The sequence below is a fragment of the Beta vulgaris genome, chromosome 8, assembly GCF_026745355.1.
Source record: "Beta vulgaris subsp. vulgaris cultivar EL10 chromosome 8, EL10.2, whole genome shotgun sequence".
In the NCBI taxonomy this organism is placed as follows: Eukaryota; Viridiplantae; Streptophyta; class Magnoliopsida; order Caryophyllales; family Amaranthaceae; genus Beta; species Beta vulgaris.
In genome coordinates this window covers 8,348,024-8,373,389 of record NC_079209.1, presented here as the reverse complement: position 1 = coordinate 8,373,389, position 25,366 = coordinate 8,348,024, and the positions used below count along the sequence as shown (strand labels likewise).

Sequence of the window (25,366 nt, the reverse complement as noted above, 5' to 3'; positions counted from 1 at the left end):
GCTGCTATTAAAAGTTGGCATGTACATCAAATTGATGTAAAAAATACCTTCCGTCATGGAAAATTACATGAGACTGTGTACATGAAGTTGCTACCAGGGTATCGAGGCCAATGGTTTAGATTTGGGAAATAGTTTACTATAGAAAATGTTGTCGATTCTTCATCAAAGGTTTGCAGACTGATTAAGTCATTATATGGGCTTAAGCAGGCCCCTAGGCAGTGGTATACCAAGTTGAGCACTGCTCTGATATCTCATGGCTACAAACAGTCCAAAGCTGATTACTCATTGTTTACTCAAACTAGAGTGTGGATTTTCTCATCCTAGCTGGGAGCGAGTAATCTTGAAGTTATCTAGAGGCAAAAGCTTACTTGAAGAATCAATTTCACATGAAAGATATGGGAGATATAAAATACTTCCTTGTGATAGAGGTAGATAGGGGGCGCAATGGCATTTTTTTTGTCTCAAACAAAATACATAAAAGACATTTTGAGTGAATATGGTTTCACTAGATGCAAACCTCTTAGATTGCCCATGGATACTCATGTCAAGCTCACTCACAATCATGGTGTCCCTATGAGCATTCCAGAACAACATCAAAGGTTGATTGGGAAACTGATATACTTGACAATTACAAGGTCAGACATTTCATTCACTGTCCACACTTTGAGTCAGTTCACAAATACTCCTACCTCTGTTCATTTCCATGCTGCCAAAAGAGTTATTAGATATCTCTCTGGATCTATATCTCAAGGAATTTTGCTTCCTTCACACTCAGCAGCAAGGCTAACAACAAACTTTGATGGTGATTGGGCAGGCTGCCCTATCACTAGAAAATCTACAATAGGATTTTATGTTCTACTTGGTGACTCACCAATCTCATGGAAGGCAAAGAAGCAAGCTGTTGTTGTTAGTGGCGTATCCAGGATCTGACTCACGTGGGTTCGGAGTCCTTCATAAAACCTGAAAGAAATTAAATTAAAGTTGTTTATGCATAACCAATTATGCAGCAACAACACATATTTGAGCATCCAAAAATATATATTACAAAGGAAAAATTGACAATAGAGGTCTGAACTTTGGGCAATAATTTTTAAAAGGTTTGAACTATTGATTAACCTGTGTAGGTCCCAACTTTAGGGGGTCTTAACTTTTAGCGGGCCTCAGTGACTTAAAACTGACGATTTTTTTAAAATCTCACCTAGTTCCTACTTCCCTCCCTCAATTAACCATTTTGGTGTGACCCAAGTTTTACAAGTTATGGCCTCTTAAGCCAGTTTCAAGTCACAAAGGCCCGCTAAAAGTTAATACCCCCTAAAGTTGGGACCTACACAGGTTAATCAATAATTCAGACCTTTTAAAAATTATCACCCAAAGTTGAGACCTCTATCGTCAATTTTTCCTATTACAAAAGACAATTATATCCTCAACTTTTTTGAAATAAATAAAAATCCAAGTAACTACATATTAACTATTTATAAACTGAAAAATGGAAGGCAAAAGTTCAAAAATAATATAGAGTCACAATCAAACATTAGTTTGATTCTAAAAACAATTAATAATGGGTAAAAGTTAATATGACTAACCCATATATATTTTCACATTTTGGGATGATTCTCATATTAATTCAAACTCTTATCTTTTTACACTAACTAATATATCTTGGGTATATTGTATATAGAAAATTTAAGAGCTCGTAATTTCGATAAGGCAACACTTAAACTTGGGTATTTTTCAAAATACTAAAGTAACTATTATTATAAGTTGGGTAAAAGTTGGGGTTATTTGAGAAATTTTTCCAAAAAATAAATCAACAAATTCTCCATAAAACTTAAAAATAAAAGAAAGCAAACAAAATTATAAAGTAGTAGTCTATTTGAATGAAAAAAAGGAAAAAAGTGGTAAAGTTGTATATTAAGAGTCTGTTTGATTCAACTTAATTTGTCTTCTTATCTTATTTTATCTGAATTTATCTTATGCATATCTAATTATCTAATTTTTTTCTAAAATGAGTGAAGATATGTTTAATAGAATATCTTATGTATCTTATCTTATCTTATAAGATCTTAAATAAGTTAAAATGAGTTGAATACAACGGGACCTAAAAGGAAAACGAAAATGAAAAATGAAAAAGTAAACCATTAGTTAAGTGGAAACATAAAAAAGGGAACAAGTAAGCAAAAAGTTTCCCCGCCAAGAATCGAACTCGCGTCGTCCCAGAAGCTAAAGATTTGCAATCTACCAAACCACTGAGCTAAACTTTTAAAACTACTGGTAAGGTGGTGCGAAAATTTCATAATCGAGTTTTATTTTTCTAATTTTTCGCAAATTTCCTTCTTTTTTCTCCAGATTTTCGTGGGTTCAGTTGAACCCACTGAACCAACTGAACCTACGCTAGATCTGTCCATGGTTATTGCTCGATCTACTTCTAAGACAGAGTATAAATCCATGGCCCCATGGGAATGACTATTTGTGAAGTTATGTGGCTACAACAACTACTCAAAGATCTTGTCTTACACTTACTTGGAAGCACCTCTCTTCTATGTCATAATCAGGCTGCACTAGCCATTGATGCAAATCTAGTCCAACATGAGAGAACTAAACATGCTGAGACAGACTGTCACTTTATAAGAGAAAAAGTGAAAGATGGTACTGTTAGTCCCAATTACATTAAGAATGCTGATCAGGTAGCAGACATATTTACCAAGATTTTGTCTATTGAACAACAACACAAGTTACTATCCAAGTTGGGAGTTCATCCTTCCTCCCACCTTCAGGGAGAGTATTGATGGAGAGGAATTTTACTATGGCCTGCTGTCATCAGTACTACTGTAGTGGTCCATTCTAGGTAGTGGGTGCTTTGGTTCTGTCCTGCCAGCAATCCTCTTCATGTCTTGTAGTGTTGTAATTTCACTCGTTTTATTCCTTTTCCTAGGACGATTATATATGGTGATGTGTTTTAGAATGACTGGTGTCCTTTCCCCTATATATAGTGGATTCCAGGTTGTAAGAAAGACAAGAAAAAATGAAATGAAAACCCTACATGAGCTGAAATTACCATGTGATATTTTCTACATTTTTGCAAACAAGGTTTGTGCTTGTCTTCATTTATAATATATAACATTTTGAAATTAGATGTCAATGATATTTTTATATATTTTTATGTATCATACATTTACATTTTTCTACAAGGTATTGTGGAGAGGATGAATAGGGATTATGATAATTATAATTTCAAATAGATTTTATGGTTGTTAGTATGGGAATGAAACGAGGGACTAATTCAAGAACTATTGAAGGGTATATTTCTCACCATTTTGTGCTTTAGGGAATGCATGAGAATTTATTACAACACATAAAGACTATTTTTACCTTAATGATAATAAAAAAGAATAGTTTTAACGATAATTTATTAATTGAATTTTCAAAAACCCATTTTTACTTGCCCAACGCTAGACCTGGCAAAGTTGGTCCTGATCCGAAAATCCGGTCCGAAATATCCGATCCGTGGTCCGATCTGGGTCCGAACGAGACGGTCCGAACCTTGATCCGAATCCGAACAGTCCCGATCCGGTCCGAATCCCGATCTGAAATAATCTTGATCCGAAGCTCATCCGAAATCCGAATGATCCGATATAATCTTACCCGATCCGAAACCGACCCGACCCGATCTAAAACTGATCCGACCCGAAGGTAAACCGATCCGAAATTATTGGTTTCGATTAGGCTTTGATCCGAAATACCCGAAACTTACCCGTTTTTTAATATAAAAAATCTATCATTGGCATAAGTATTCCATTGATTCCACCATACTCCGATTCCGATCCGAAATAATAGTCCGAACGATTACCAAATCCAAAACGATCTGATCCGGTCTGATCCCTGTCCGAATGTAACTTGATCCGAAAATGGTCCGATCTGAATTGGTCCGGTCCGATTCCGATCCGAAATAATAGTCCGAACGATGACCCAATCCGAAACGGTCCGATCTGGTCTGATCCCAGTCCGAATGTAACTTGATCCGAAAACGGTCCGATCTGAATTGGTCCGGTCCGAATCCGATCCGATTGGTCCGATTGCCAGGTCTACCCAATGCCCTATATCAAGAACATAGTTGTATAATTATATTTGAATTATTATGAAAAAGAAATCTATAGCAAACAATAATACACACAATTTGAGACTTGTTAAGTTGTATTGCCTAACCGTATGTTCTATTAACTTATTTTGACGCGAATTTTGAGTTAAGTTGTTAACTAGCTAGCCTAAACTTATTTTAACATATCGTCATAACTTATTTAAATTTCTTAGAACTAACTTTTTAGACTTATTGAAATTATTTAGTTGAAAATAATCTGAATTATGTTTGTAGTAAGTAAGAATATATTTTAATGTAACACAACCTGAATCCTCAAAATGTGAAGAGAAAGTTGTAGTTGTGAGGTTGTTTCATGCACAAGGCACAATTCTCAAAGGTGTCATGTATAATAAAGACAGAAAAAAATGTCAAAGTAAACAGCAAGGACCAGTCCAATTGTATACACGGTTTAGTCAAATACTACAAAAATGTGTGGAAAGAAGGGATAAATAAAGTTCATTCTTTTGAGAGTGATTAGTGATTAGTGATTAGTGATTAGTGATTAGTGATTAGTGATTAGTGATTACAATAATACAAACTCTCGTGGGAGGCTTGCGGTCTGCAGAGATAGCTTTCGGTAGTCTAATCTTCATTGAACTTTGAGATTTTTTGAGGGCAAGGGAAATGTATGTCCTTAATAATACGACTTCTGAGTATTAAATTCCACGAACAGGTAAAAACGACCCCATCTAGGCATCTAGTTGCCTTTACACGCAAAGGACTTTTGCACTAGATTATTGCAAGGAATTACTGAGTAATTATTCAACTTATTTCTAGGGAGGATGGATCCCAAGTTAAAAAAGAAAGAAGTACTTAGGTTAATTGTGTGGTCTTGAATTTATAAAATAATATTTTTTTAAAAATCGGTTCTTAGTTTATAAAAAATAGTTTACTGAAAAGGATTTTTCTAACTTATGCCACAAATTATATACACGAAATGCATCCCACTCCATAGTTAGTGGTGTTTAGGCTACTAGTCGTAGTTGGTAGTGTTGGGTGCACCCGAGCTATAGTTCAGGGTGTTTAGACCAATTTTACCTAATAAATAAGCATGATACTTAAGATAGAGATAATAATTTAAGTTTTTGTTAGTTCGGTTTGATTTTAAACTGAAAATATTTTGTATATATAATAATATCTTATTTATGATTTTGATACTCTTAACCTATACCTCGTGCTGTGGTACCCGATTTATGAATGTATTAATTAATGGTCTGAATTTAACAAAAGTATCTCATTGTCCTATGATTTTTAGAAAAATTTGAAGTCGCCACCCTATTAATTTTGAAAAGACATATTTATTTAATAACTCATTTTAAAATTAATTTCAAGAAATATCATTTAAAACAATGAGACTTCATATGGACAAGGCTTTTTTGAAATTGGTTTTTCATACAATGAGATAGGGTTCGGGATTTAGATTAAGAGGTGCAATCGTCTATAACTTGTCTCCTCTTTCGTTCTACAAAACAGACTCTTACTAAATGCGTTATTTTCCATTTTAAAGTAATCATTGCTATGAAAGAATCACATAGTTTGCACAGATACACATCAATCCTTTTTATTTTTGAGGGCTAATATATCATTTGTACATGGTAGATCTGAGCACTGAAGTTGCACTACGTACCAATCATTGCGGGATTGGAATTTACTCATGGATCAAAACCATCATAATTCGATCTTATGTCTCACCCTAAATGGCCAACTTCATTGTGGATGGAAAGAAAAGGGAGGAAATTAGATTATGAATTACTCACCTTTAGAATTAGACAAATCTATTAGAATGAGATAATCATTCCAATTAATAATTGAAATGAGATTAAGTTAATCACCTTACTTAGTGATTAAATATGAAGGTAAAAAATAATCATCTTAATTAGCGATTAAATTAAAGGAAGAAAATAATTACCCTAATTAGTGATTAATCATGGTTTAAGATAATCGCTCTAATTAGTGATTAAACTTAATTAGTGATTAAGAAATGAGGTTAGAATAATCACCTTATTTAGTGATTAACCAAAGTTTAAAATAATCACCTTAATTAGTGATTCAATAATGTGATGAAAGTAATCACCTTAATTGGTGATCAAATAGGATGAAGTAATCACCTTAATTGGTGATCAAATGGGATGAAAGTAATCACCTTAATTGGTGATCAAATGGGATGAAAGTAATCACCTTATTTGGTGATCAAATTTAGGATTTTTCAAGAGGTATTTAAAAAAAGAGATTTGCTTCCCAATTGAAGGTTTTTAGATGAATGAGAAATGATCTTAATTGAAGATTATTAAGTCATTTTCAGCAAAGTGATCAATTTGAGATGAAATTTGAAGATTGTGAAAGTGAGACAAGTGAAACGGCCTAAAATCTATTAGGAGATCATAATTACCTTTCTAATTATATCAAATTATTTAATTGACCCATTTGAAGATTATGAAGAACAATCTTGAATATGTAAGATGGATCATCATTCAATTTAACTTAGTTAGATTTGCAATTTTTTCTCTTAATTGAGATTGGGTCATTTAATTCATATACTATGATATATTGGGCCCAACATGCAATATTTGTAACATTAATTGTTAATTTTGTTCAAAAAGAATTATGTAATTATTTATGAAAATTATGCATAAACATCTCTATATTTTTTCATTAATGAAGTGATGTAATAACTATTTATAAAGAAACTATTTTACAATAAAAATATACAAATTACATCATCTATTCAAATCTTAAAACTTTATTTTACCATGATGCTCCTTGATCTTCATCTCCTTGAATGCGCTTTTGGATTTAATTATGTTTATTTGAAAACTTATGAAAATTAGAGATTAATTAACCTTTTTCATTTGATTTTTTATGATATTTTTATTGATTTTTATTTACATAATAAGAATGAGTCATTTTAAGAGGAACTTAGAATTTCATGACTTTTAATTATCATTTTTTTTGTATGACAAAAAAATATTTTTATGAAAATTGAGTTAGTCACTTTATTTCAACTTTTCAGGTTCTTTTAATGACTTCCAAAAATTATGACAATCTGTATAAAGCATGAAATTGCACATATGATACATCTATGGACACGAAAATGAGTTATTTATGTTGTATAAATATTTGACAAGATTTTAGTGATAATTTCAATTATGATGAATTTTATACCAAAACTGGTACAAATAGGACCTTTATCCAATATGTTATTTGAAATACAACTTAATGAACTTAGTTTGAAATGATGACACGAGAATTCTAGACACTTTGAAGGACTAGTCTAAAAAATTTTCACTTAAATTGGACATCTTCAAGACCCCTTTTTATTTATTTTCTTAACTAAATGAGAAATCAGTGTTTTGGAATTTAGTGATTTGTATGAAATTTTTTGTAAAAATGATATAAAATTGTATGTAATTCATATGAACATTATTTTTATATTTCTGGACAAAATTATTTTTTCACAACAATTTTTTTATGAATTTTTATTAACCGTACAAAATTTTGTTTTCTAGAAATTCCAAAGACTAGTTGCTAAAAACAACTTGAAATTCAAAGGAAAAATATTATATCCTATAAAATATTTATATAATACAGACGAAAAATGAGATTAAATAAAAATTGATATTAACTCTATTATTACAATAACAGAAATGTAAACTAGCTTTATTATTCTTCATATTCTCCCCTCAAGCTGGACTTGATTGCAGTCGACAAGACCAAGCTTGAAAGCTAAAATTTGATATTGTGGACCTGGTAATGCCTTTGTCAACATATCTGCAAGCTGCTCTTGACTAGAAACATGTGCTGTCTGAAGAAAACCAGCTTCAATTTGCTCTCTAACATAAAGACAGTCCCTCTTTAGATGCTTAGTTATTTCGTGGAACCCATGATTCCGTGCAATATGTTTAGTAGCCAAGTTATCACAAATAAATAGGTAAAGCCACATACATTCACTTTTAGATCTTCCAACAAGTCTTCAAGCTAAACAATTTCTGAAGCTGTGTTGGACATACTTCTGTATTCTGCCTCAATAGAAGATTTGCTAACAATTTTCTGTTTCTTAGTTTCCTAAGAAACTAAATGAGAAACCATAAATATGCAATAGGCACTAAGAGATCTGCTGCTAAAGAGATAAGTACTCCAGTCTGCATCACTGTAAGCAGTCAAGGAAAGATCACTAGTAGAAGAGTAAAAAAGACCAAGATCGATGGTGCTTTTCAAGTATCTGACCACATACATGACATCTTGTAGGTGGGCTTCCTTCGACAACTTAAGAACTGGCTTAAATGTTGAGTACCATATGACAAATCTGATCTGGTTATGTTTAGATATAACAATTTTCCTACTAGCTTTCTGTATTCTTCAAGCTCTTCCAGTATATCTTCTAAGTCAGTAGAGAGACCCATTCCCTTTGGCAAAGGTGAAGAAACATACTTAAAATGATCAAGCTTCAAATGATTTATAATGTCAAGAATATATTTCTTTTGACTAAGCAAAGTCACTGAATCAGTTCTGTGTATTTCAATTCCAAGGAAATATCTAAGACCACCCAAGTCTTTAATTGTAAAAGCTTGATGTAAGGCTTGTTTAACATCATCAATTTGTGTCTGAGAAGTACCAGTTAATAAAATGTCATCAACATAAATTAAGATGACAATAAATTCCCCTTGATATTCCCTAGTGAACAAAAATTAGTCGTGCTTTGATTGGATGAAGCTAAGACTTATGAAAAAGTTATTTAGCTCTTTATTCCATTACGTGGAAGCCTGACTCAGGCCGTACAAAGACCTTTTAAGATGACAAACCTCATTAGACTTGGCATTGTCATAACCAAGAGGAGGTTTCATGTAAACTTCTTCCTCTAAATAGACGGATTGTTTACATCTAATTGGCACAAAGACCAATGTTTAGCATTTGCCAAAGAAATCACTACTCTTACTGTAGCAAGCTAAACATTCTTTTTAAACAATGCCTCTAAGTAGTGATTCTATCTAAGTAAGATCTTGCATTATACAAAGAAAAGATATATCATGGCAGAAAATGGTGTTTGTGCTTATATGATGCATCAGTCAAGCTTGTTCATTATTTCATGGCCTTCACAGTAGAAGTAGTATCTCCAATGGATGTCATAAAATATATGATATCCCAACCTTTTATAAAAGAAAGGTTAAGCAAATTGAGTCTACATTTACTGCAATTCGACCTAATATATGTGCCACAAAAGGCAGTAAAAGGTCAAGTTCTAGCTGACTTATTAACAACTCATCCTTGCTGTGAATTTGGAATCATTGATGAGGACATCCTTTCATGGATCTTGTTCTTTGATGGATCTAAAACTAGAGAAATAGCAGGAGTTGGAATATATATTATATCTCCTGATGGGATTCCAACCAAGTTGGCAGTGACCCTAAAGGGTCCATGCACCAATAGACAACAATAGAGCAGAATATGAAGCTTTGTTAATTGGGTTGGATTTGTTGCTAGAGTTGGGAGCTAAGAGAGCAAAGATATACAGAGATTCTCGGCTGGTCATTTATCAAATGTCTGAAGAATTTAAATGTATATCATCAGTATCACATGAGTGTGGAAAGAAAGCACAAGAATTGTCTTAACAATTTAAAAAATTACTTTCACACACATTTCTAGAGAAGAAAAAAAAATAGCATATTAGCTATCCTAAATAGCTTCTGCCAGAGAAAAGGTACCTTCACAAAATGAAGATATCATTCTCCAAGAAAAGATCCTAGATCCTCTTAATGAAACTGATAAAGAAATATCAAAAAACATATTAGAAGTCTACAGAGTTTTCATATTAAGGGAGGAATAAAAGGACTGGAGAGATAAGATTATCCACTATATCCAGGACCCAATTGGGACAAAAGTGCCAAATAGAGTCAAAATGGCAGCAACCAAGTTTTGCATGCAATTTGGTGAATTGCACAAAAAGGATCCAGAAGGATTATTTTTGAAGTGTGTGGATGCTGGAGAAGCTCTAACTCTCATGGCAAAAGTTCACCAAAGGCTATGTGGTGCTCATCAAAACGGCCTAAAAATGAGATGGTTATTCCACGAACATGGTTTCTATTGGCCTAATATGAGCAAGGATTGCATAGATTATGCTAAAGGTTGTAAAAGATGTTAGAAGTTTGTACCCATCAGTAGGGCGCCAGCCTCATAATTGAAATACATTCTTAAACCTTGGTCTTTCAGAGGATGGGCAGTAGATGCCATAGGAGAAATCAATTGCATCCTCTAAAAAGCATTCATACATCCTAGTGGTAACTGATTACTTCACCAAATGGGTAGAGGCTCGGGCTTTCAATAAGATCAATACCCAGGTTGTAAAAAATTTCTTGGAAGAGAAGATCTTTACGAGATTTGGGATTCCAAAACTATAGTCTTTGATCAAGCCACGGTATTCAGGAACCCTGACTTACTAGATTATTATAATCAATTTGGGATTACTAAGTTGCATTCAACACCTTACTATGCACTAGCAAATGCTTACGCTGAGGCTACCAAGAAGATCATAGTAAAAGGGATCTCAAAGTTAATAGATAATAATATAAGAAAATGGGACGAATTGTTGCTATATGCCCTATGGGCCTACAGGACCTCTAAAAGGGAAGCAACATGAGTTACTCCCTTTAACTTAGTTTATGGACGCACTCCAGTAAACCCTGCTAAAGTAAATGTAAGGTCATCTAGGATAGCCCAACAAATGGGATCATCATGAGATGACTATTCACAAGCAAGGAATATTGAAATTGTGGACGCTCTAGAAGCTAAGGAAGAAGCTTTGGCTAAAATGAGAATCCAAAAAGAAAAGGTTGCTAGGGCCTACAACAAAAAGGTAGTGTCTAAAGAATTTCAGGAGAATGATAAGGTTTGAAAAATGTTTCTGCCAGAAGCAGCTTACAAAGATCCTCAGTTAGAGAAATGATCACCTAAGCAGCAAGGTCCTTTTATCATTCATAAGAAAATGTCTGGAAATGCATACCTATTAAAAGATATAGATGGCAACATAAAATATAAAACCTTAAATGACAAATCTCTAAAAAAATATCATCCATCTATATGGGAACAACATGATCCTGTTTTTTAACAATAACATGTAGAATATATATATATATATATATATATATATATATATATATTATATATATATATATATATATAGGGTTGGAATCCGGTGAGAATAGGTCCCTACGTGAGAACACTTTTTTATGTGAGAATGATTCTCATCCGTAGGTTTAGGCTTAATCAGGTGGCTCACGTTTTTTCAAACAATAGAAACTAAACTAATTTTCTCTCTCATCCAAAACAGTCGGCCCAAGCAAAAAAACATTCTCTCTCTCTCTCTCTCACGCATTAATCTCTCTCTCTCAATCACGTTCATCTCTCTCCTCCTAGAATCAAGAAAACGACATTGAGCAACTAAGCCTGCAAAACTATGAGAAAATATCATAGTAACCATGTGTTATATCATAATAACCCATCTATCACATGTTTACAGAAATTAGTCAAGAAAAAAATAATATTCACTATTTCCATATCATGTTTACCCTCTGTTATATCATACTGACCCTCTACTGCATCATAGTAACCAATACACTTTCACTCAAAGCTAGAGACTGCTTTTAATTTGTCTTTGAAGTAAATAACTTATTTATCATGATGACCCTCTGATGTATCATAGTAACCAACACACTTTCACTCAAAGCTAAAAACCACTTTTAATTTGTCTTTGAAGTAAAGAACTTATTTATCATAGTGACCCTCTGCTGTATCATAGTAACCAACACACTTTCACTCAAAGCTAGAAACCACTTTTAATTTTTCTTTGAGGTAAAGAACTTCTTTCTCTCTTCGTTAAGCTTTTTTGAATCGAACAAAAATCGAACAAAATTAAAACAAATCGAACATAAATCTGCAAGTCAAGAATATCAAATTATAAATTTCGAATAATACCTGTTAAATTATGGAAAGAATAGTGTGGAATCCGCAAAAAATCGAACTAAAACTTTGAAAAATTACTCCATGAATGACGCCATAGAGGAGAGAGAAAGCTGTGTAAAACTTAGAGAGAAAGGAAAAAAAATGACGTGAAAGTTGGGGGGGGGGGGGGGGAAGGGGTTAAGGGTAAACCTATATTAAAAAAATACCATTACTAATAAGTGTATTTAGAATAGTTAGATTAGATTAGATTTAAAGGTCCATATTTGTTCTCACATAAAAAGTGTTTTCACATAGAGGAGGTGTTCTCAAAAGAGCCCTCTCCTATATATATATATATATATATATATATATATATATATATATATATATATATATAAGTGAGTTCATATGAGAATGCATACTTATATGAGAAATGAGAATGAATTTTACACGCTATAACTCTAATGAAAAAGTGATGTAACTCCAAAAACAAAATATTTGAAAAAAAAATTCAAGAAAAACAATTTTTTTTTGAATTCAAATGTTTTTAGAGCGATATAACTCTAATGAATAAGTGTTGTAACTCTAAACAAATCGTGTGGTTGAGATTCGTTCTCATTTCTGATGTAAGGAGCATTCTCATGTGATCTTGCCTCTACACACACACACACACACACACACACACACACACACACACACACACACACACACACACACACACACCACACACACACACACACACACACACATGTATATGTATATGTATATGTATATGTATATGTATATGTATATGTATATGTATATGTATATGTATATGTATATGTATATGTATATGTATATGTATATGTATATGTATATGTATACACATATATCTACACACATATATATATACATATACACACACACACACACACACACACACACACACACACACACACACACACACACACACACACACACACACACACACACACACACACACACACACACACACACACACACACACATATATATATATATATATATATATATATATATATATATATATATATATATATATATATATATATATATATATATATATATATGTAGGGTTGGGTTCTAATGAGAACCCTCTTATGGTTAGAACTGTGAGAACCACTTAAAATGAGCAAAAACTTCTTAAAATGAGCAAAAAAAAAGTAACAAACGAGCATAAACATAAAATGAGTAGAAAACATTAAATTATCAGAAATGTAAAATGAACAAAAATGTAAAAGAAGAAAAACGTAAAATGAGCATAAAAAAGTTCAATGAGAAAAAAAGTAAATTGAGCAAAACGTAAAATGAGCAAAAACGTTGATGAATGAGCATAAAATTGTTAAATGAGCAAAACCATAAAATAAGTGAAACAAAAAATGAGCAAAAATATTATGAAATGATCAAAATCTTCATAAAGTGAGGAAAAATGAGTGGTTCTCACGGTTCTCACCATAAGGGTGGTTCTTATATGAACTTAAACACACATATATATATATAATTTCTACAAGATTTGGGACTTAAATTAAAGTGGATTACACCTATCTATCCATGTTTTATCGATCTACCCAAAATATATGTCATATCCATCAAAATGGCCAAATCATCATAAGACATTGAATTTCATATCTGGAGATAAAGATGAATAATTTATGAAGAACGAATCCACTAAATGGATTTCTTCTATTCGAAAATATTTTGGAGATAATCCTGTCATACAAATGGATTTAAAACATACAAGGGGATCTAAAGTCTTTTCAATATGGTTCAATTTAGATATCATGCAAAATGGATATTTCCTCAACTTGAAAAGGATGATCAGGTTATATCTTTTCTGATTTGCAAATCATAGGGCAAAATTATTACGGAAGAAATATGGCAACCTAACATGCATTGGAGATATCAAAGAAAGCTTTTTGTCAATGGAACCACAAAGAGCATAAAAGTTTATAGAATGGTGGATGAGTCTTCTTCAATAGATATAGTACAATACAAATATATGTGTCAAATATGACATGATCTCATGACCTATGATGGAGATCCTTATTGGTTATCACCAAATGATCCTATAGGCTCACATCCTAAACGAACTTTCTTAATGGACTTCACATTGGCTAGAAAGAAAGGTGAAGGAATACACGAAAGATTGTTTTTCTCAACTAAATTCAGCCATCCTAAAGAGAGGTTTATCGACCACCTTAGACCAATGGAAGAAGTCACATTCAGAATATTGATGGATGACATTGGCTATAACCATTGAAAGTCCTTCTCTGCTCATAATTTATAGGTGCTGAGTACATCACTCCATAAATTAAGCGGGCAATTTGTTACTATCAATTTTAGATGCATTGTTGTTCCTTAGTTTTGGATGATGACTACATTGCAAACTTCCTGACATATTGGATTATTTTTGAATATATAGTGTTTTAGTTCCGGAGTAGGAACTTTGTTATCTAAGCGAGTTCCAGGGTTGGAATCATGGATGACGTGGCACTCATAATCAAGACTATGCAATATCAACACAACAACAAGACTTGAACTTTCAAATGATGATTTATGATTCAAGTTCCTGCTGCTCAGTTCCTCTGGAACTCGTTCGTGTCTTAGAGTTCCTTCATGGAATGGGACATATTAATCTTCAGAGTTGAAGATTTAAAGGGATGACATGAAGTCTAAGTTCAAGAGTATGTACTTAGGATTTATGTAAGTAATTTACGTTGCTTTATACTAAGGAACTACATGGAATTTAATTAATGCAACAGTGGTTTTAAAAAGTATTTAATGGAGAGTTTTCAGGAAATATTGTTAATAAATAAAACAGTTTTTATTTTTAATAAAGATCCTTTCTTTATTACTGGAAAAATAAAAAATGGATTTCCTAAATAAATTCCTTATTTCTCTCAACTGTTTAAAACCACGTACTGTTAGTGGATTGTCCAATACTTTGCTTGTTCCTCAAGAAGTGTGAACGTGGGAAAATGATTCTACGTGGGTTACTGCTTTGCACTTAGTGGAGGAACAAGTGGAACTGGTATGAGAAGACTTCACTATAAAAAGAGAAGTCTGCCTCGTTACAATCCACCAACTGAAAACATATTTGTCTAAGTTTTTATCTTAAGAGTTTTCAAAAAGTCAGTTCATTCAATAAGAGTTCCAAAGTTCCTTAAGTATTTGAGTTCAACGTAATTACTAGTGTTCTCACAAAATTTGAGTTGTATTTTGGGGAACAAGGGTTGAGTGACTCTTGTAACGACTTAGAGTTAAGTCAGTGAGTAGAGGCTTCGGAGTAGAAGCAAGAGAGGGAAAGTTCCAGTAATCAGAGGGATTACTGTGGGAACTTGAGTTCGAGAGGAACTCGAGTTGTAGAGTGTTATTGTAATAGAGTGATTGCAATAATAAAGTTTTTGAGGTTTTTCTTCTTGATTGTGTCAAGAAGTTTCCTCAATTTTATATTTCTCTGCCTCTCATATCACTGTTCCTTTATAATTTTATAATTCCGCAAGAAACTTTGCCAAAAGTTACAAAGTACAATTCACCCCCCCCCCCTCTTGTACGTGTTCCATTAAAGTATCAATTGGTATCAGAGCCGGAGCTCACGAAATACAGGCAACCCTATTGAGTAAAGTTCCTGAAGAAGATGGATACGCACGAGAAACTCGAAGAAGGATACTCCATGCAAAGGCCTCCCATGTTCAAAGGAAAATTCTTTACATATTGGAAAAATCGTATGGAAATTTTCATCAAGGCAGAGAACTACCAAGTCTGGAGGGTTATCGAAGTTGGTGACTTCGAGGTAACAACGACTAATGCTGAAAACGAGGTAGTTCCTAAACCAATGACTGAATTTTCAAAAGAAGATTTTGAAAAATATGAAATCAATGACATGGCTGTCAAAATACTGCATTGTGGTCTTGGACCTCATGAACATAATAGGGTCATGGGGTGTAAGAGCGCAAAGCAAATTTGAGATCTCCTCCAAGTTACCCATGAAAGAACTAATGAGGTTAAGCGTTCCAAAATTGATCTTTTAATGTCTAAATATGAACGTTTTGAAATGCAACCAAAAGAAACAATTCAAGATATGTTTACACGATTTACTAACATCACTAATGAATTAGTTTCTCTTGGAAGAATTATTCCCACTGATGAGCAGGTTAGGAAAATTCTAAGGAGCATGCCTCAGGATGATCGTTGGAGAACAAAGGTCACAACATTGTTCGAAACAAAGGAATTTACAAAGTTCAGTATTGAATAATTGGCAGGATCTCTAATAACCCACGAATTGCATCTTGGAACCGCGGTACCTGAAAGTTCCAAAAATCGAGGGTTGGCTCTTAAAGCTGAAAAGGAGTCAGAATCAGATGAAGAAGAAGCTGCCATGCTGGTAAGAAAAATGAAAAGGTTATACAGGAACTACAAACCTGGAAACCAAAAAGGAAGGAACTCGGTCAAAAAACCAATGAGTTCCAAAACTGAGAATGGCTGCTACATGTGTGGAGAAACTGATCATCTAATAAGAGACTGTCCTCTTTGGGAAAACGAGAAAGGAAAAGGCAAAGGCAAGGAACAAGCCAAATATAGATACAACAAGTCAACCTTTGCCAAACCTAACTTCAAGAAGGCCATGATTGCTGCATGGGGAGAAACAGATTCTGAAGATGAAGAGGAACAACATCTTGAAGAGACGGCCAATCTCTGTCTCATGGCAAAAACGAATGAAGATGACAAAGTTCCATCAAATGAGGTAAACTCAACTACTCTTCAATCTCTGTCAAAAACCAAACTAATTGAATTGATGTTGGAAACACTAGATGACTACAAGAAACTTGGAATTTTGAAAAGCCAAAGTGATAAGGCTGTGGAACTAAGTAAGAAACATATGGCCTACTTGAGTAATGTTAGATCTGATGTGCAAAGTAGGTTCTTTGATTTACTTGACAGGAACACTTCTCTTAATGATTCCTTTGAAAGAGTTAAAAATGAAAACATTCTGCTTAAAGTGGAGCTAAGTCAATACAAGTTGTTAAGTTTAAGTCTAGATCCTACAAAATCTACTCAGATAAGTATGGGAATTTTTAATGTGGATCTAGAAAAATTAAACAACCAATTGACTACTGCTAATGAACAAAATGAGAAGTTAAAAAGGGAACTAGCTACAGCTAAGGCTAAGAAACAGTCCCTCAATATAACTCCTCAGTGGATTACTGATGCTAAAACAAAAAGAACATAAGGTCTAGGATTTCCTTACAAGAAAAACCATGGGAAAAAGAAAAAATATGTGGATCTACCTAGTGTGAAAGTCTGTTCCTTTTGTGGTAGTGGAAACCATGTTCTAAATGAATGTACAAAAAGGAAAGAGAAAAATCTCAAAAATGAAAATTACGTAAAGAAAATACGGGTCAAGAAAACTGATATGGTGAAAGAAAAGGAACTCGAGGAAACCCGAGTTTCTACAACTAATCACTGATTTTCATGCAGGTCCTAGTGAGGGGGAACAACTCGTGGTATCTCGACAGCGGGTGTTCCAAACACATGACAGGAGACACATCTAAGTTTCTCGCACTAGAGGCCTATAACGGAGGAACGGTGACCTTTGGGGATAACAAGAAAGGTGAAATAATTGCCATTGGAAAAGTAGGAAGGTCAAGTTCCCACTCAATTGACAACGTGTTCTTAGTCGAGGGTTTGATGCACAGTCTGCTAAGTATTTTCCAATTTTGTGATAAGGGAAACTCGGTAAGTTTTACTTCTGGAAATTGTCAAATTGTTAACAATGACAGTGGGAAGGTTATTTTGGAAGGAACTAGGAAAGGGAACACATATACTGTGGATCTCAACCAAGTTCCAAAAGCCAATCTAACCTGCTTAAGTGTCATTGAAGATGATTCTCTCCTTTGGCATAAAAGATTTGGTCATGCCAGTCTTTCACTACTTGAAAAATTAAAATCAAAAGAACTTGTGAGAGGGCTTCCTTCAATCAAGTTCCAAAAGGAGAAAATCTGTGATTCTTGCGTCAAAGGAAAACATGTAAGAAGTTCTTTTAAGCCAAAGAAAATGGTTAGCTCTTCTAAACCACTAGAACTGATTCATATGGACTTATGTGGTCCTATGAGAATTCAAAGTAGAAGTGGTAAAAGATATGTTTTAGTGATTGTAATTTTTCTAGCAAGTAAAGATGAAACTTTTGATGAATTTGTTGCTTTTGCTAAGAAAACACGGAGAACCAGTGGTCATCAATTAATTCATTTAAGGTCGGATCGTGGAACTGAATTTGACAACAACAAGTTTGATGATTTCTGCAAGGAACAAGGTATGGATCATAATTTCTCTGCTCCTCGGACTCCCCAACAAAATGGAGTCGTTGAGAGGAAAAACAAAACCTTGGAAGACATGGCCAAAACCATGTTAATTGCCAGTTCCTTGGGGCTGAAGCAGTTAATACAGCTTGTTATATAATCAATAGAGTCATGATTAGAGCTTTATTAAACAAGACACCTTATGAGCTTTTGAAAGGAAACAAACCTAACATTTCTTATTTTAGAATTTTTGGGTGTAAGTGTTTTGTTCACAATAATGGAAAAAGGAACTTGGGAAAATTTGATGAAAGAAGTGACGAGGCAGTTTTCTTAGGATATGCCTTAAATAGTAAAGCTTACAGAGTTTATAACAAATGCACAATGAGTGTAGAAGAGAGTGTGCATGTTATTTTTGATAAAACTGACAAAGTTGATGTAGTACAGGAACAGGAAGATTTCGAAATTGGTCTAACACGTTTTTCAGATAAAGATGACGAAATCTCACCCATGAAGCCACGAAACATAGTTAATGTTCCTAGAAGTCAAGAAGCAGGAGAAAATGAAGAAGTTCCCGAGGAACTAGAAGAAACTGGTGCAGTTCCTGATGAGCACAACGAATCTCAGGAGCATGAGGCTCAAGGAACTGAGATGGATGCACCTCAGGCAGAAACTGTTCCTGCGACAGAGTTCCATCCAAAACCATGGAAACATCAAAGTTCTCATCCAATGGATCTTATCATCAGCAACATTCGCAAAGGAACTCAGACAAGATCTCAAATGAGGAACTTCTGTGCTTTTCATGCATTCTTATCCATTCTCGAGCCAAGGAACCACACTGAAGCATTACAAGATGCAGACTGGATCACTGCCATGCAAGATGAACTCAATGAGTTCAAAAGAAACAAAGTGTGGCATTTGGAACCCAAACCAAAGAATCAAAAGGTAATAGGTCTCAAATGGGTTTTCAGGAACAAGCTCGATGAACATGGAACTATCGTAAGGAACAACATGCATGATAACATTTATTATGGTACATTGTATTAGACCTCAAAAGGTTTAATCTCACTTTAATATGAAGGCCTAGTCATAGTATAAAGCCCACGAAAGAAAGTCAGTGAAAATCAAAGTTAATCAAGGTCTTCAAGAGATGAAAATCAAGGAAGGAAAAATGTAAAAGCAGTTAGAGAATAAACACGAGATGAATCCACATAAGGAGAAGAACGTGCGCTACAGTTATTCAGCGCCAGAACATGGTTGAGATGTAAATGAAAGATGATTCAAATATTTTCCCTCCAAAGACGCATGGAAGTTACATATTACGTTGGTTCATAAATAAAAGAAGGATCATCAAGCAAAAGACAATCAACACAACACACAACAACTTGTAAATTACTTTTTCCTAGCGTAGCCTAGTCTTAGCCTAACCAACCCGCTTCTAGGGCTATAGTTTAGTTCACTAGATTTAGAACATGTATTGGCGCCAAGTTCTGTAATTTTTCAGTTGAAGCAAGAACTCATGGAGATAATAATCTTCGTGTTTTCTCTTTAGTTGTCCAGCCTGGCTTATCCTCATATGTGTTGTAAAATTTGTTCTTAAAGTTTGTGATGTGAATGGGAATATTTTGCTATAATTAATAGATTAATTATTGCGTCTTGTTCTATTTATTACGTTTGGCCTGAATATAATAGGCGTTGTAGTTTAACCAATTAAGTTGCAATGAAGTACGTTAGCAAGGTTTTATCTAATTAAAACCGGTAACCTCCAAGGACTAAGCCTCTTGTGGCATCCAGTATCAAACTATTGGATGTGCATTGACTTGTTTGCAAAGCCAACAAACTGATTTTGCACCAACACTACCCAACTTAAGTATTCTACGAAAACGGTTAGTTATCTAGCTATCTGGAATAGTGAAGCGAACCATCTACCGTTCTTAATCTTGTGGGATCGTGCTTCAAATGTTCAACTCCTAGCAACCCAAACACGAACTTAGAACACTTAAAACTAACAATGGAGTTTAGAGTATGAAAAGCTGAAATTTAGTGATTGAAAAATTGGTATAAATGTTGGTTTTTGTGAGAAGAAAATGACTGAACTTTCTTCTACCGTTCACACGCTGAAATAGGGGGCGAATATGGACTGATTTTGCTGATCAGTTCCAGCAGCCAAATGGGTGGTAAGAAAAATGTTACAAGATAAACAAAAATTATTAAAAGAGACGGTCTAATTTCAATATAAAAGTAGACCTAGTAACTAAATGAATTAAACTAGTCACTTAAAGAAATTAATCTAGTCATTATTGGACTAATTTTCTTTTTAATATTGGGCTTACCATTGCCTAATTTTAATTTAAAAATAGGCGGCCTCTCACAAGACAAACTCATAAACAAAATGATGGGTGGGCAATTAGAATTTAGTTGGGGGTTACAAAGGGGTTATAAAGGTAACAAAAATTCTGATTAAACTCAACACTTCTTCCCTCCAACTTACTGAATTTTTGGCTAGCCAGCAACGAGGATGTAGACTAGATTTTTGTTATGCGGTCGGTCCAAAACATATCCATACAATAAGATGTCAAGCGAGAATGCAAAATATAAATACTAGAAAAAAAATATAATTCAACTAAAAAGATTTTATAAATACGATTTTTATAAAGTTGACAAGACATAAATTTATTTGATATAAAAGTTATAATTTTAAAAGTCTCAACTTTAATGAAAAATAGATATTTCAGTAAATATTGTGGAAAATTATTAGGTCCGAATTTTGGGGTGTTACCTCAATAATAGTAATAAGTTTATCGTGCTTATCCAAGGAATGTAATGATTATGGATTTCTTTTTTGTATCAAATAGTGTTTAATACTAGATCATATATGAGTTTTACATGAGGAGCAGGTGGTAGCCTAGTGGTATTGGCATCACCTTCGATCCTAGAGATCAAGGGATCGAGTCTCACTCCTTGCAAGGAAGGATTCCCAATTTTCCCCCTTCCTTGCATTTGTAAGGGACTTCATCTTACCTTAAAAAAAAAATGAATTTTACATTTTTTTTAAACTTCTTGTGTGTTAGGGGCTTAGGGCCCAATTTTTCTAATTTGGTCCGGGTCTAGAAAATCTCAGCAACGGCATCGGAGGTAGGGAGTGTTCTAACAATTTTTTTTTTTTTGGTTCTCATTTACTCGGTAGTTTGTAGTATTTATCTAACTTGATTTTTATTTAGATTTAACAAGAAAAAGAGCAAACTGAAAAAAAAAAAAAAAACTTTATGTAGGAATAAGTCTTTCACGAGCATGTTAATAACATGCAGTTTTTGAAAAGTAAAAAAATTTAACGTGATAAAAGGTCACCGTAAAAATAAAATAAACCTTTTCTCATTTCCATGTGTAAAAATTTGAAACAGACTTATAGTTTGAAGCACAAATAGCGTTTTTTTATCAAAACAAACACACCATAAGATGCGTAGAACTTCTCATTAATTTGAGAATCAAAGTACGAGTACTTATCAGACCATACAACTATAACAACTCCATACAAACCTTAATTACTCATCAAACCATAGACCATACACACATATAATACAACGACGACACCACACACTTGATAAACTGAATAAAAATACTCCAACTTATTAGTTTACTTGTTTCTATCTTGAACAATATTGTGGAGTACATCTACATCATATTTTATGTAATTGTTGCTTATTAACAATTACCACCATTGTTGGGAGGAGGTTGGCAAGTAAAGTAAGGTCCAGTCCAAACGAATATGCACGTACAATATCCGCAACATGGATAAAGCGGTCCGCAAGGTTGCCATGCAGTGACGCATATGTTATCTTTGGTTGCTATGGCTTCGGCGGTGTTGTTATGCATCTCAGCGACCGGTAGCGTATCGCTCGACCGGGGAAGGCTCCGGCCACCAGCAATGGTGGTTTGAGGTTTTGTTAATAGCACCAGAAAGGCGAGCATGAGCACCAAACTAATTGCATGATTCTTCTTCATCATTTCCGTATTCTTCTTTCACTTTCACTTGCTCTTTTGTAGGGTGATTATAGTTTAGTGTGTTTTTGTGTGTTGAGATGCAGAGGTTTGGCCTCTTTATATAGCCGAGTTAAAGTTTGCCTTCGGTTGTTGATGACTGGTTCTGTGATGCTGCATACTGATGCATGTCGTGGGGCTGATGTAGGCTTGGTATTTTTAAAATGCTAATGGCACGTACGTCTGGATTAGACAATAATAAAAGAGGAAAACTTCGATAGAGTACGTCATAAATACACCTATTTTCTGAAAACTACCTTATAATTACAATATATTTTTGTAGAACCCAACATAACAATACTTTCAGATTTTTCACTAAATTCTACTTTTATGCACTTATATATCCTTTTTTTTTTTCTTTTTGTTGGGCAGTTTACTATTCCATTATTGTCCATTAGGAGTTTAAAGTTTCATTTGTTCATCTTCCCTTGTGGGATTTTAACAAAGTGAAACGATTTAATTAACACAAAATACTTTGTCGATAAAAATGTAAGAAATTCTAAATAAATCTAGGTAACATTATTTTATTGCTCATCACTTTTAAATTTTAAAACCTTAAAGAAAGTATAAATAAAATAAAAAATAAAAGGCGGGATAACAGGTTAAGTGATATAGGCTTAACCAACAAAATCTAACTAGTCAAAAAAAAAAAGAATGTCTAATGTCCAAATTTTACCCGTGCTAATGTCCAAAAAAGATAAAATTTGTATTTTTTAAAAATGAGGCACACATCACGTGCGTAAATTGCTAATATATATATATATATATATATATATATATATATATATATATATATATATATATATATATATATATATATAAATATATATAAGGGAGTGCAATTTATTTAAAAATCCTAAAAGAAGTTGAATATTACCGAGGTTAATGATCAACATAATCGAGCTAAGAAAATTGGGTAAACTATGGAAATTTTCTAGGAAGGAAATTGGTGTTGCCAGAGAAATGAAGTGTGCAAAATGCATATGGTTGTTGGGGGGTAGAGAGACGGAGAGCAGTTGGAGTAATAATTTTACTAAAGAAAAGGAAAGGAAAGGAAAGGAAAGGAAAGGAAAGGAAAGGGAGGTGTAGTAAAGTGAAAATATATAGGGCGATAATTGAAATTTTAATTGGGCCGAAAACACTATTGTTATGCTATTAGGGTCTGTTTTTTTTCGGCATAAAATAGCTAAACTGAACTGAATTGAACTGAACTGAACTGAAATGAATAGTGATATGTGAGAGGAAAACTATTGTCTAAAGCTGAACTGAACTGAATTGGAATGAATTGAACTGAATTGAACTTAACTGAATTATAAACTGAACCGAATTGAACTGAACGGAACTGAACTGAAAATAAGCTGGAGAGAACAGACCCTTAGTTAGTCTGTAGACTCTAGGGCATAACAAATCAGATGCTGGGTAAAGGCTACACAACCCAAAAGTAAATACCCCAACATATTATTGGGATGAATATTCGTACCCGAGTAATGCCCTAAAATTTGGGGTGAAACTCCACTGAACTAGCTACCACTTCTTGATCAGATAGTCAAAATATATGAGGCGGATAAGGATAGCAATCCCATGTATATGGGTTTTTTATTCCAAAGGAGGAAGAGATTCCAAAGGAAATAAAACAACTGAAATTAAAATACAACTAAAAAAACCTCAACACTTTATTTGGTATTTTTTTAGTAAATTAAAAGAAAGGAAAAGAAAGGAAGAGAAAAGGAAAAGAAAGGAAAAGAAGAAAAGAGAAAATAAGGTAGATTTAGTTTCCAATGTTTGTTATAATTGGTGGATTTGAGAGGAATCACCAGTGGCAGAGCCAGGATTCTCAAAGTGGGGGAATCCAACCGTCGAGCATTCGAAAAAAAATTTAGAAAAAAATAACACAGTACAGCACAGATTGTTTAATACTTGATGTTTTACATCTAAAATTCCAAAATGCTTACAGTCTTACAGTCTAAGAAAAATGAATAAAAATGTTTCTTAGGATTTCATTCTTTTAAAGATAAAATTGTCGAAAATCAGTTTGGTTTCCCTTAACCTTGTACTTGTTAGAATTAGGTGCATGTGAATCACTTGACATTTCCTATTAAATTGATAAACATTAATCAATTACATATCAAAGTAATCAAACCAAACTATTCACTATTTCAATTATAAATCAACTCATATTTACAATTTCCTAATTAGAAATTCGAATTACAAACTAACAATTTCCTAAATCATGAGTTCATGACCAATTCCAAACCAACAACAAACCAATCAACAACCATAGATCCACAATCACAAATTAACATTTCACAATTATCATAATTCACAACCAAACAATGTAAATATTACCTTAAAAAAACTAAAGCTAAAACTTAGGGTTTAAAAAACTTACTAACTGACTGAAGTGAAAGTCAGTGACTTGGCGTCTCGGGAGGTCCGCGACGGCGACTAGATGTGGGCGGTGGGGGTGGCAGCGTTGCTTCGTCTCCTGACTTTGTCGCACTCGCTTCGTGGCTTCGTTCCTCTTCGACTCTTCCTCACCGCTCCTGACTCCTTCGTTCGAAGTTCGTGACTTTGTTCCTCTTTCTCACCGCTCGTCGTCGTCGTCTCCGGTGAATGAAAATGTGCGGTCAATCGGTCGTCGTTCCGCCGCCGAGTTTAGGGTTTTTCGTTTTTAAGTTTCTCTCTTCCTTTCAGTGTGTTTTTTTTAAAAAAAAATTCTCTCTCTCTCTCACTTTCACGCATCTGCTCAGTGTGTTTTTTTTGTTTATTTTCAATTTTTTTTTTAAGCGATGGGACATCTGTCCCCATGCCCCCCTGCTGGCTCCGCCACTGGGAATCACAAACGTAGGTAGAAAGTTTGTTAGTTTTCTTTCTTGTCAAATTCCGTCGATTTTGGGAGGAAAGGAAAGCAAGGATTTAAGAGTATTCTTTTCCTTCCACTTCCTATCTT

General features: G+C 33.8%; 1 protein-coding gene across 1 annotated transcript; it reads left to right on the top strand.

Moving 5' to 3' along the window:
- Positions 1–444: 444 nt before the first annotated feature.
- Positions 445–930, top strand: LOC109135726 (uncharacterized mitochondrial protein AtMg00810-like). Its single transcript, XM_019251266.1, has one exon. It carries the CDS (start codon positions 445–447, stop codon positions 928–930), a length of 486 nt encoding a protein of 161 aa, XP_019106811.1.
- The last annotated feature ends 24,436 nt before the right edge of the window (positions 931–25,366 follow it).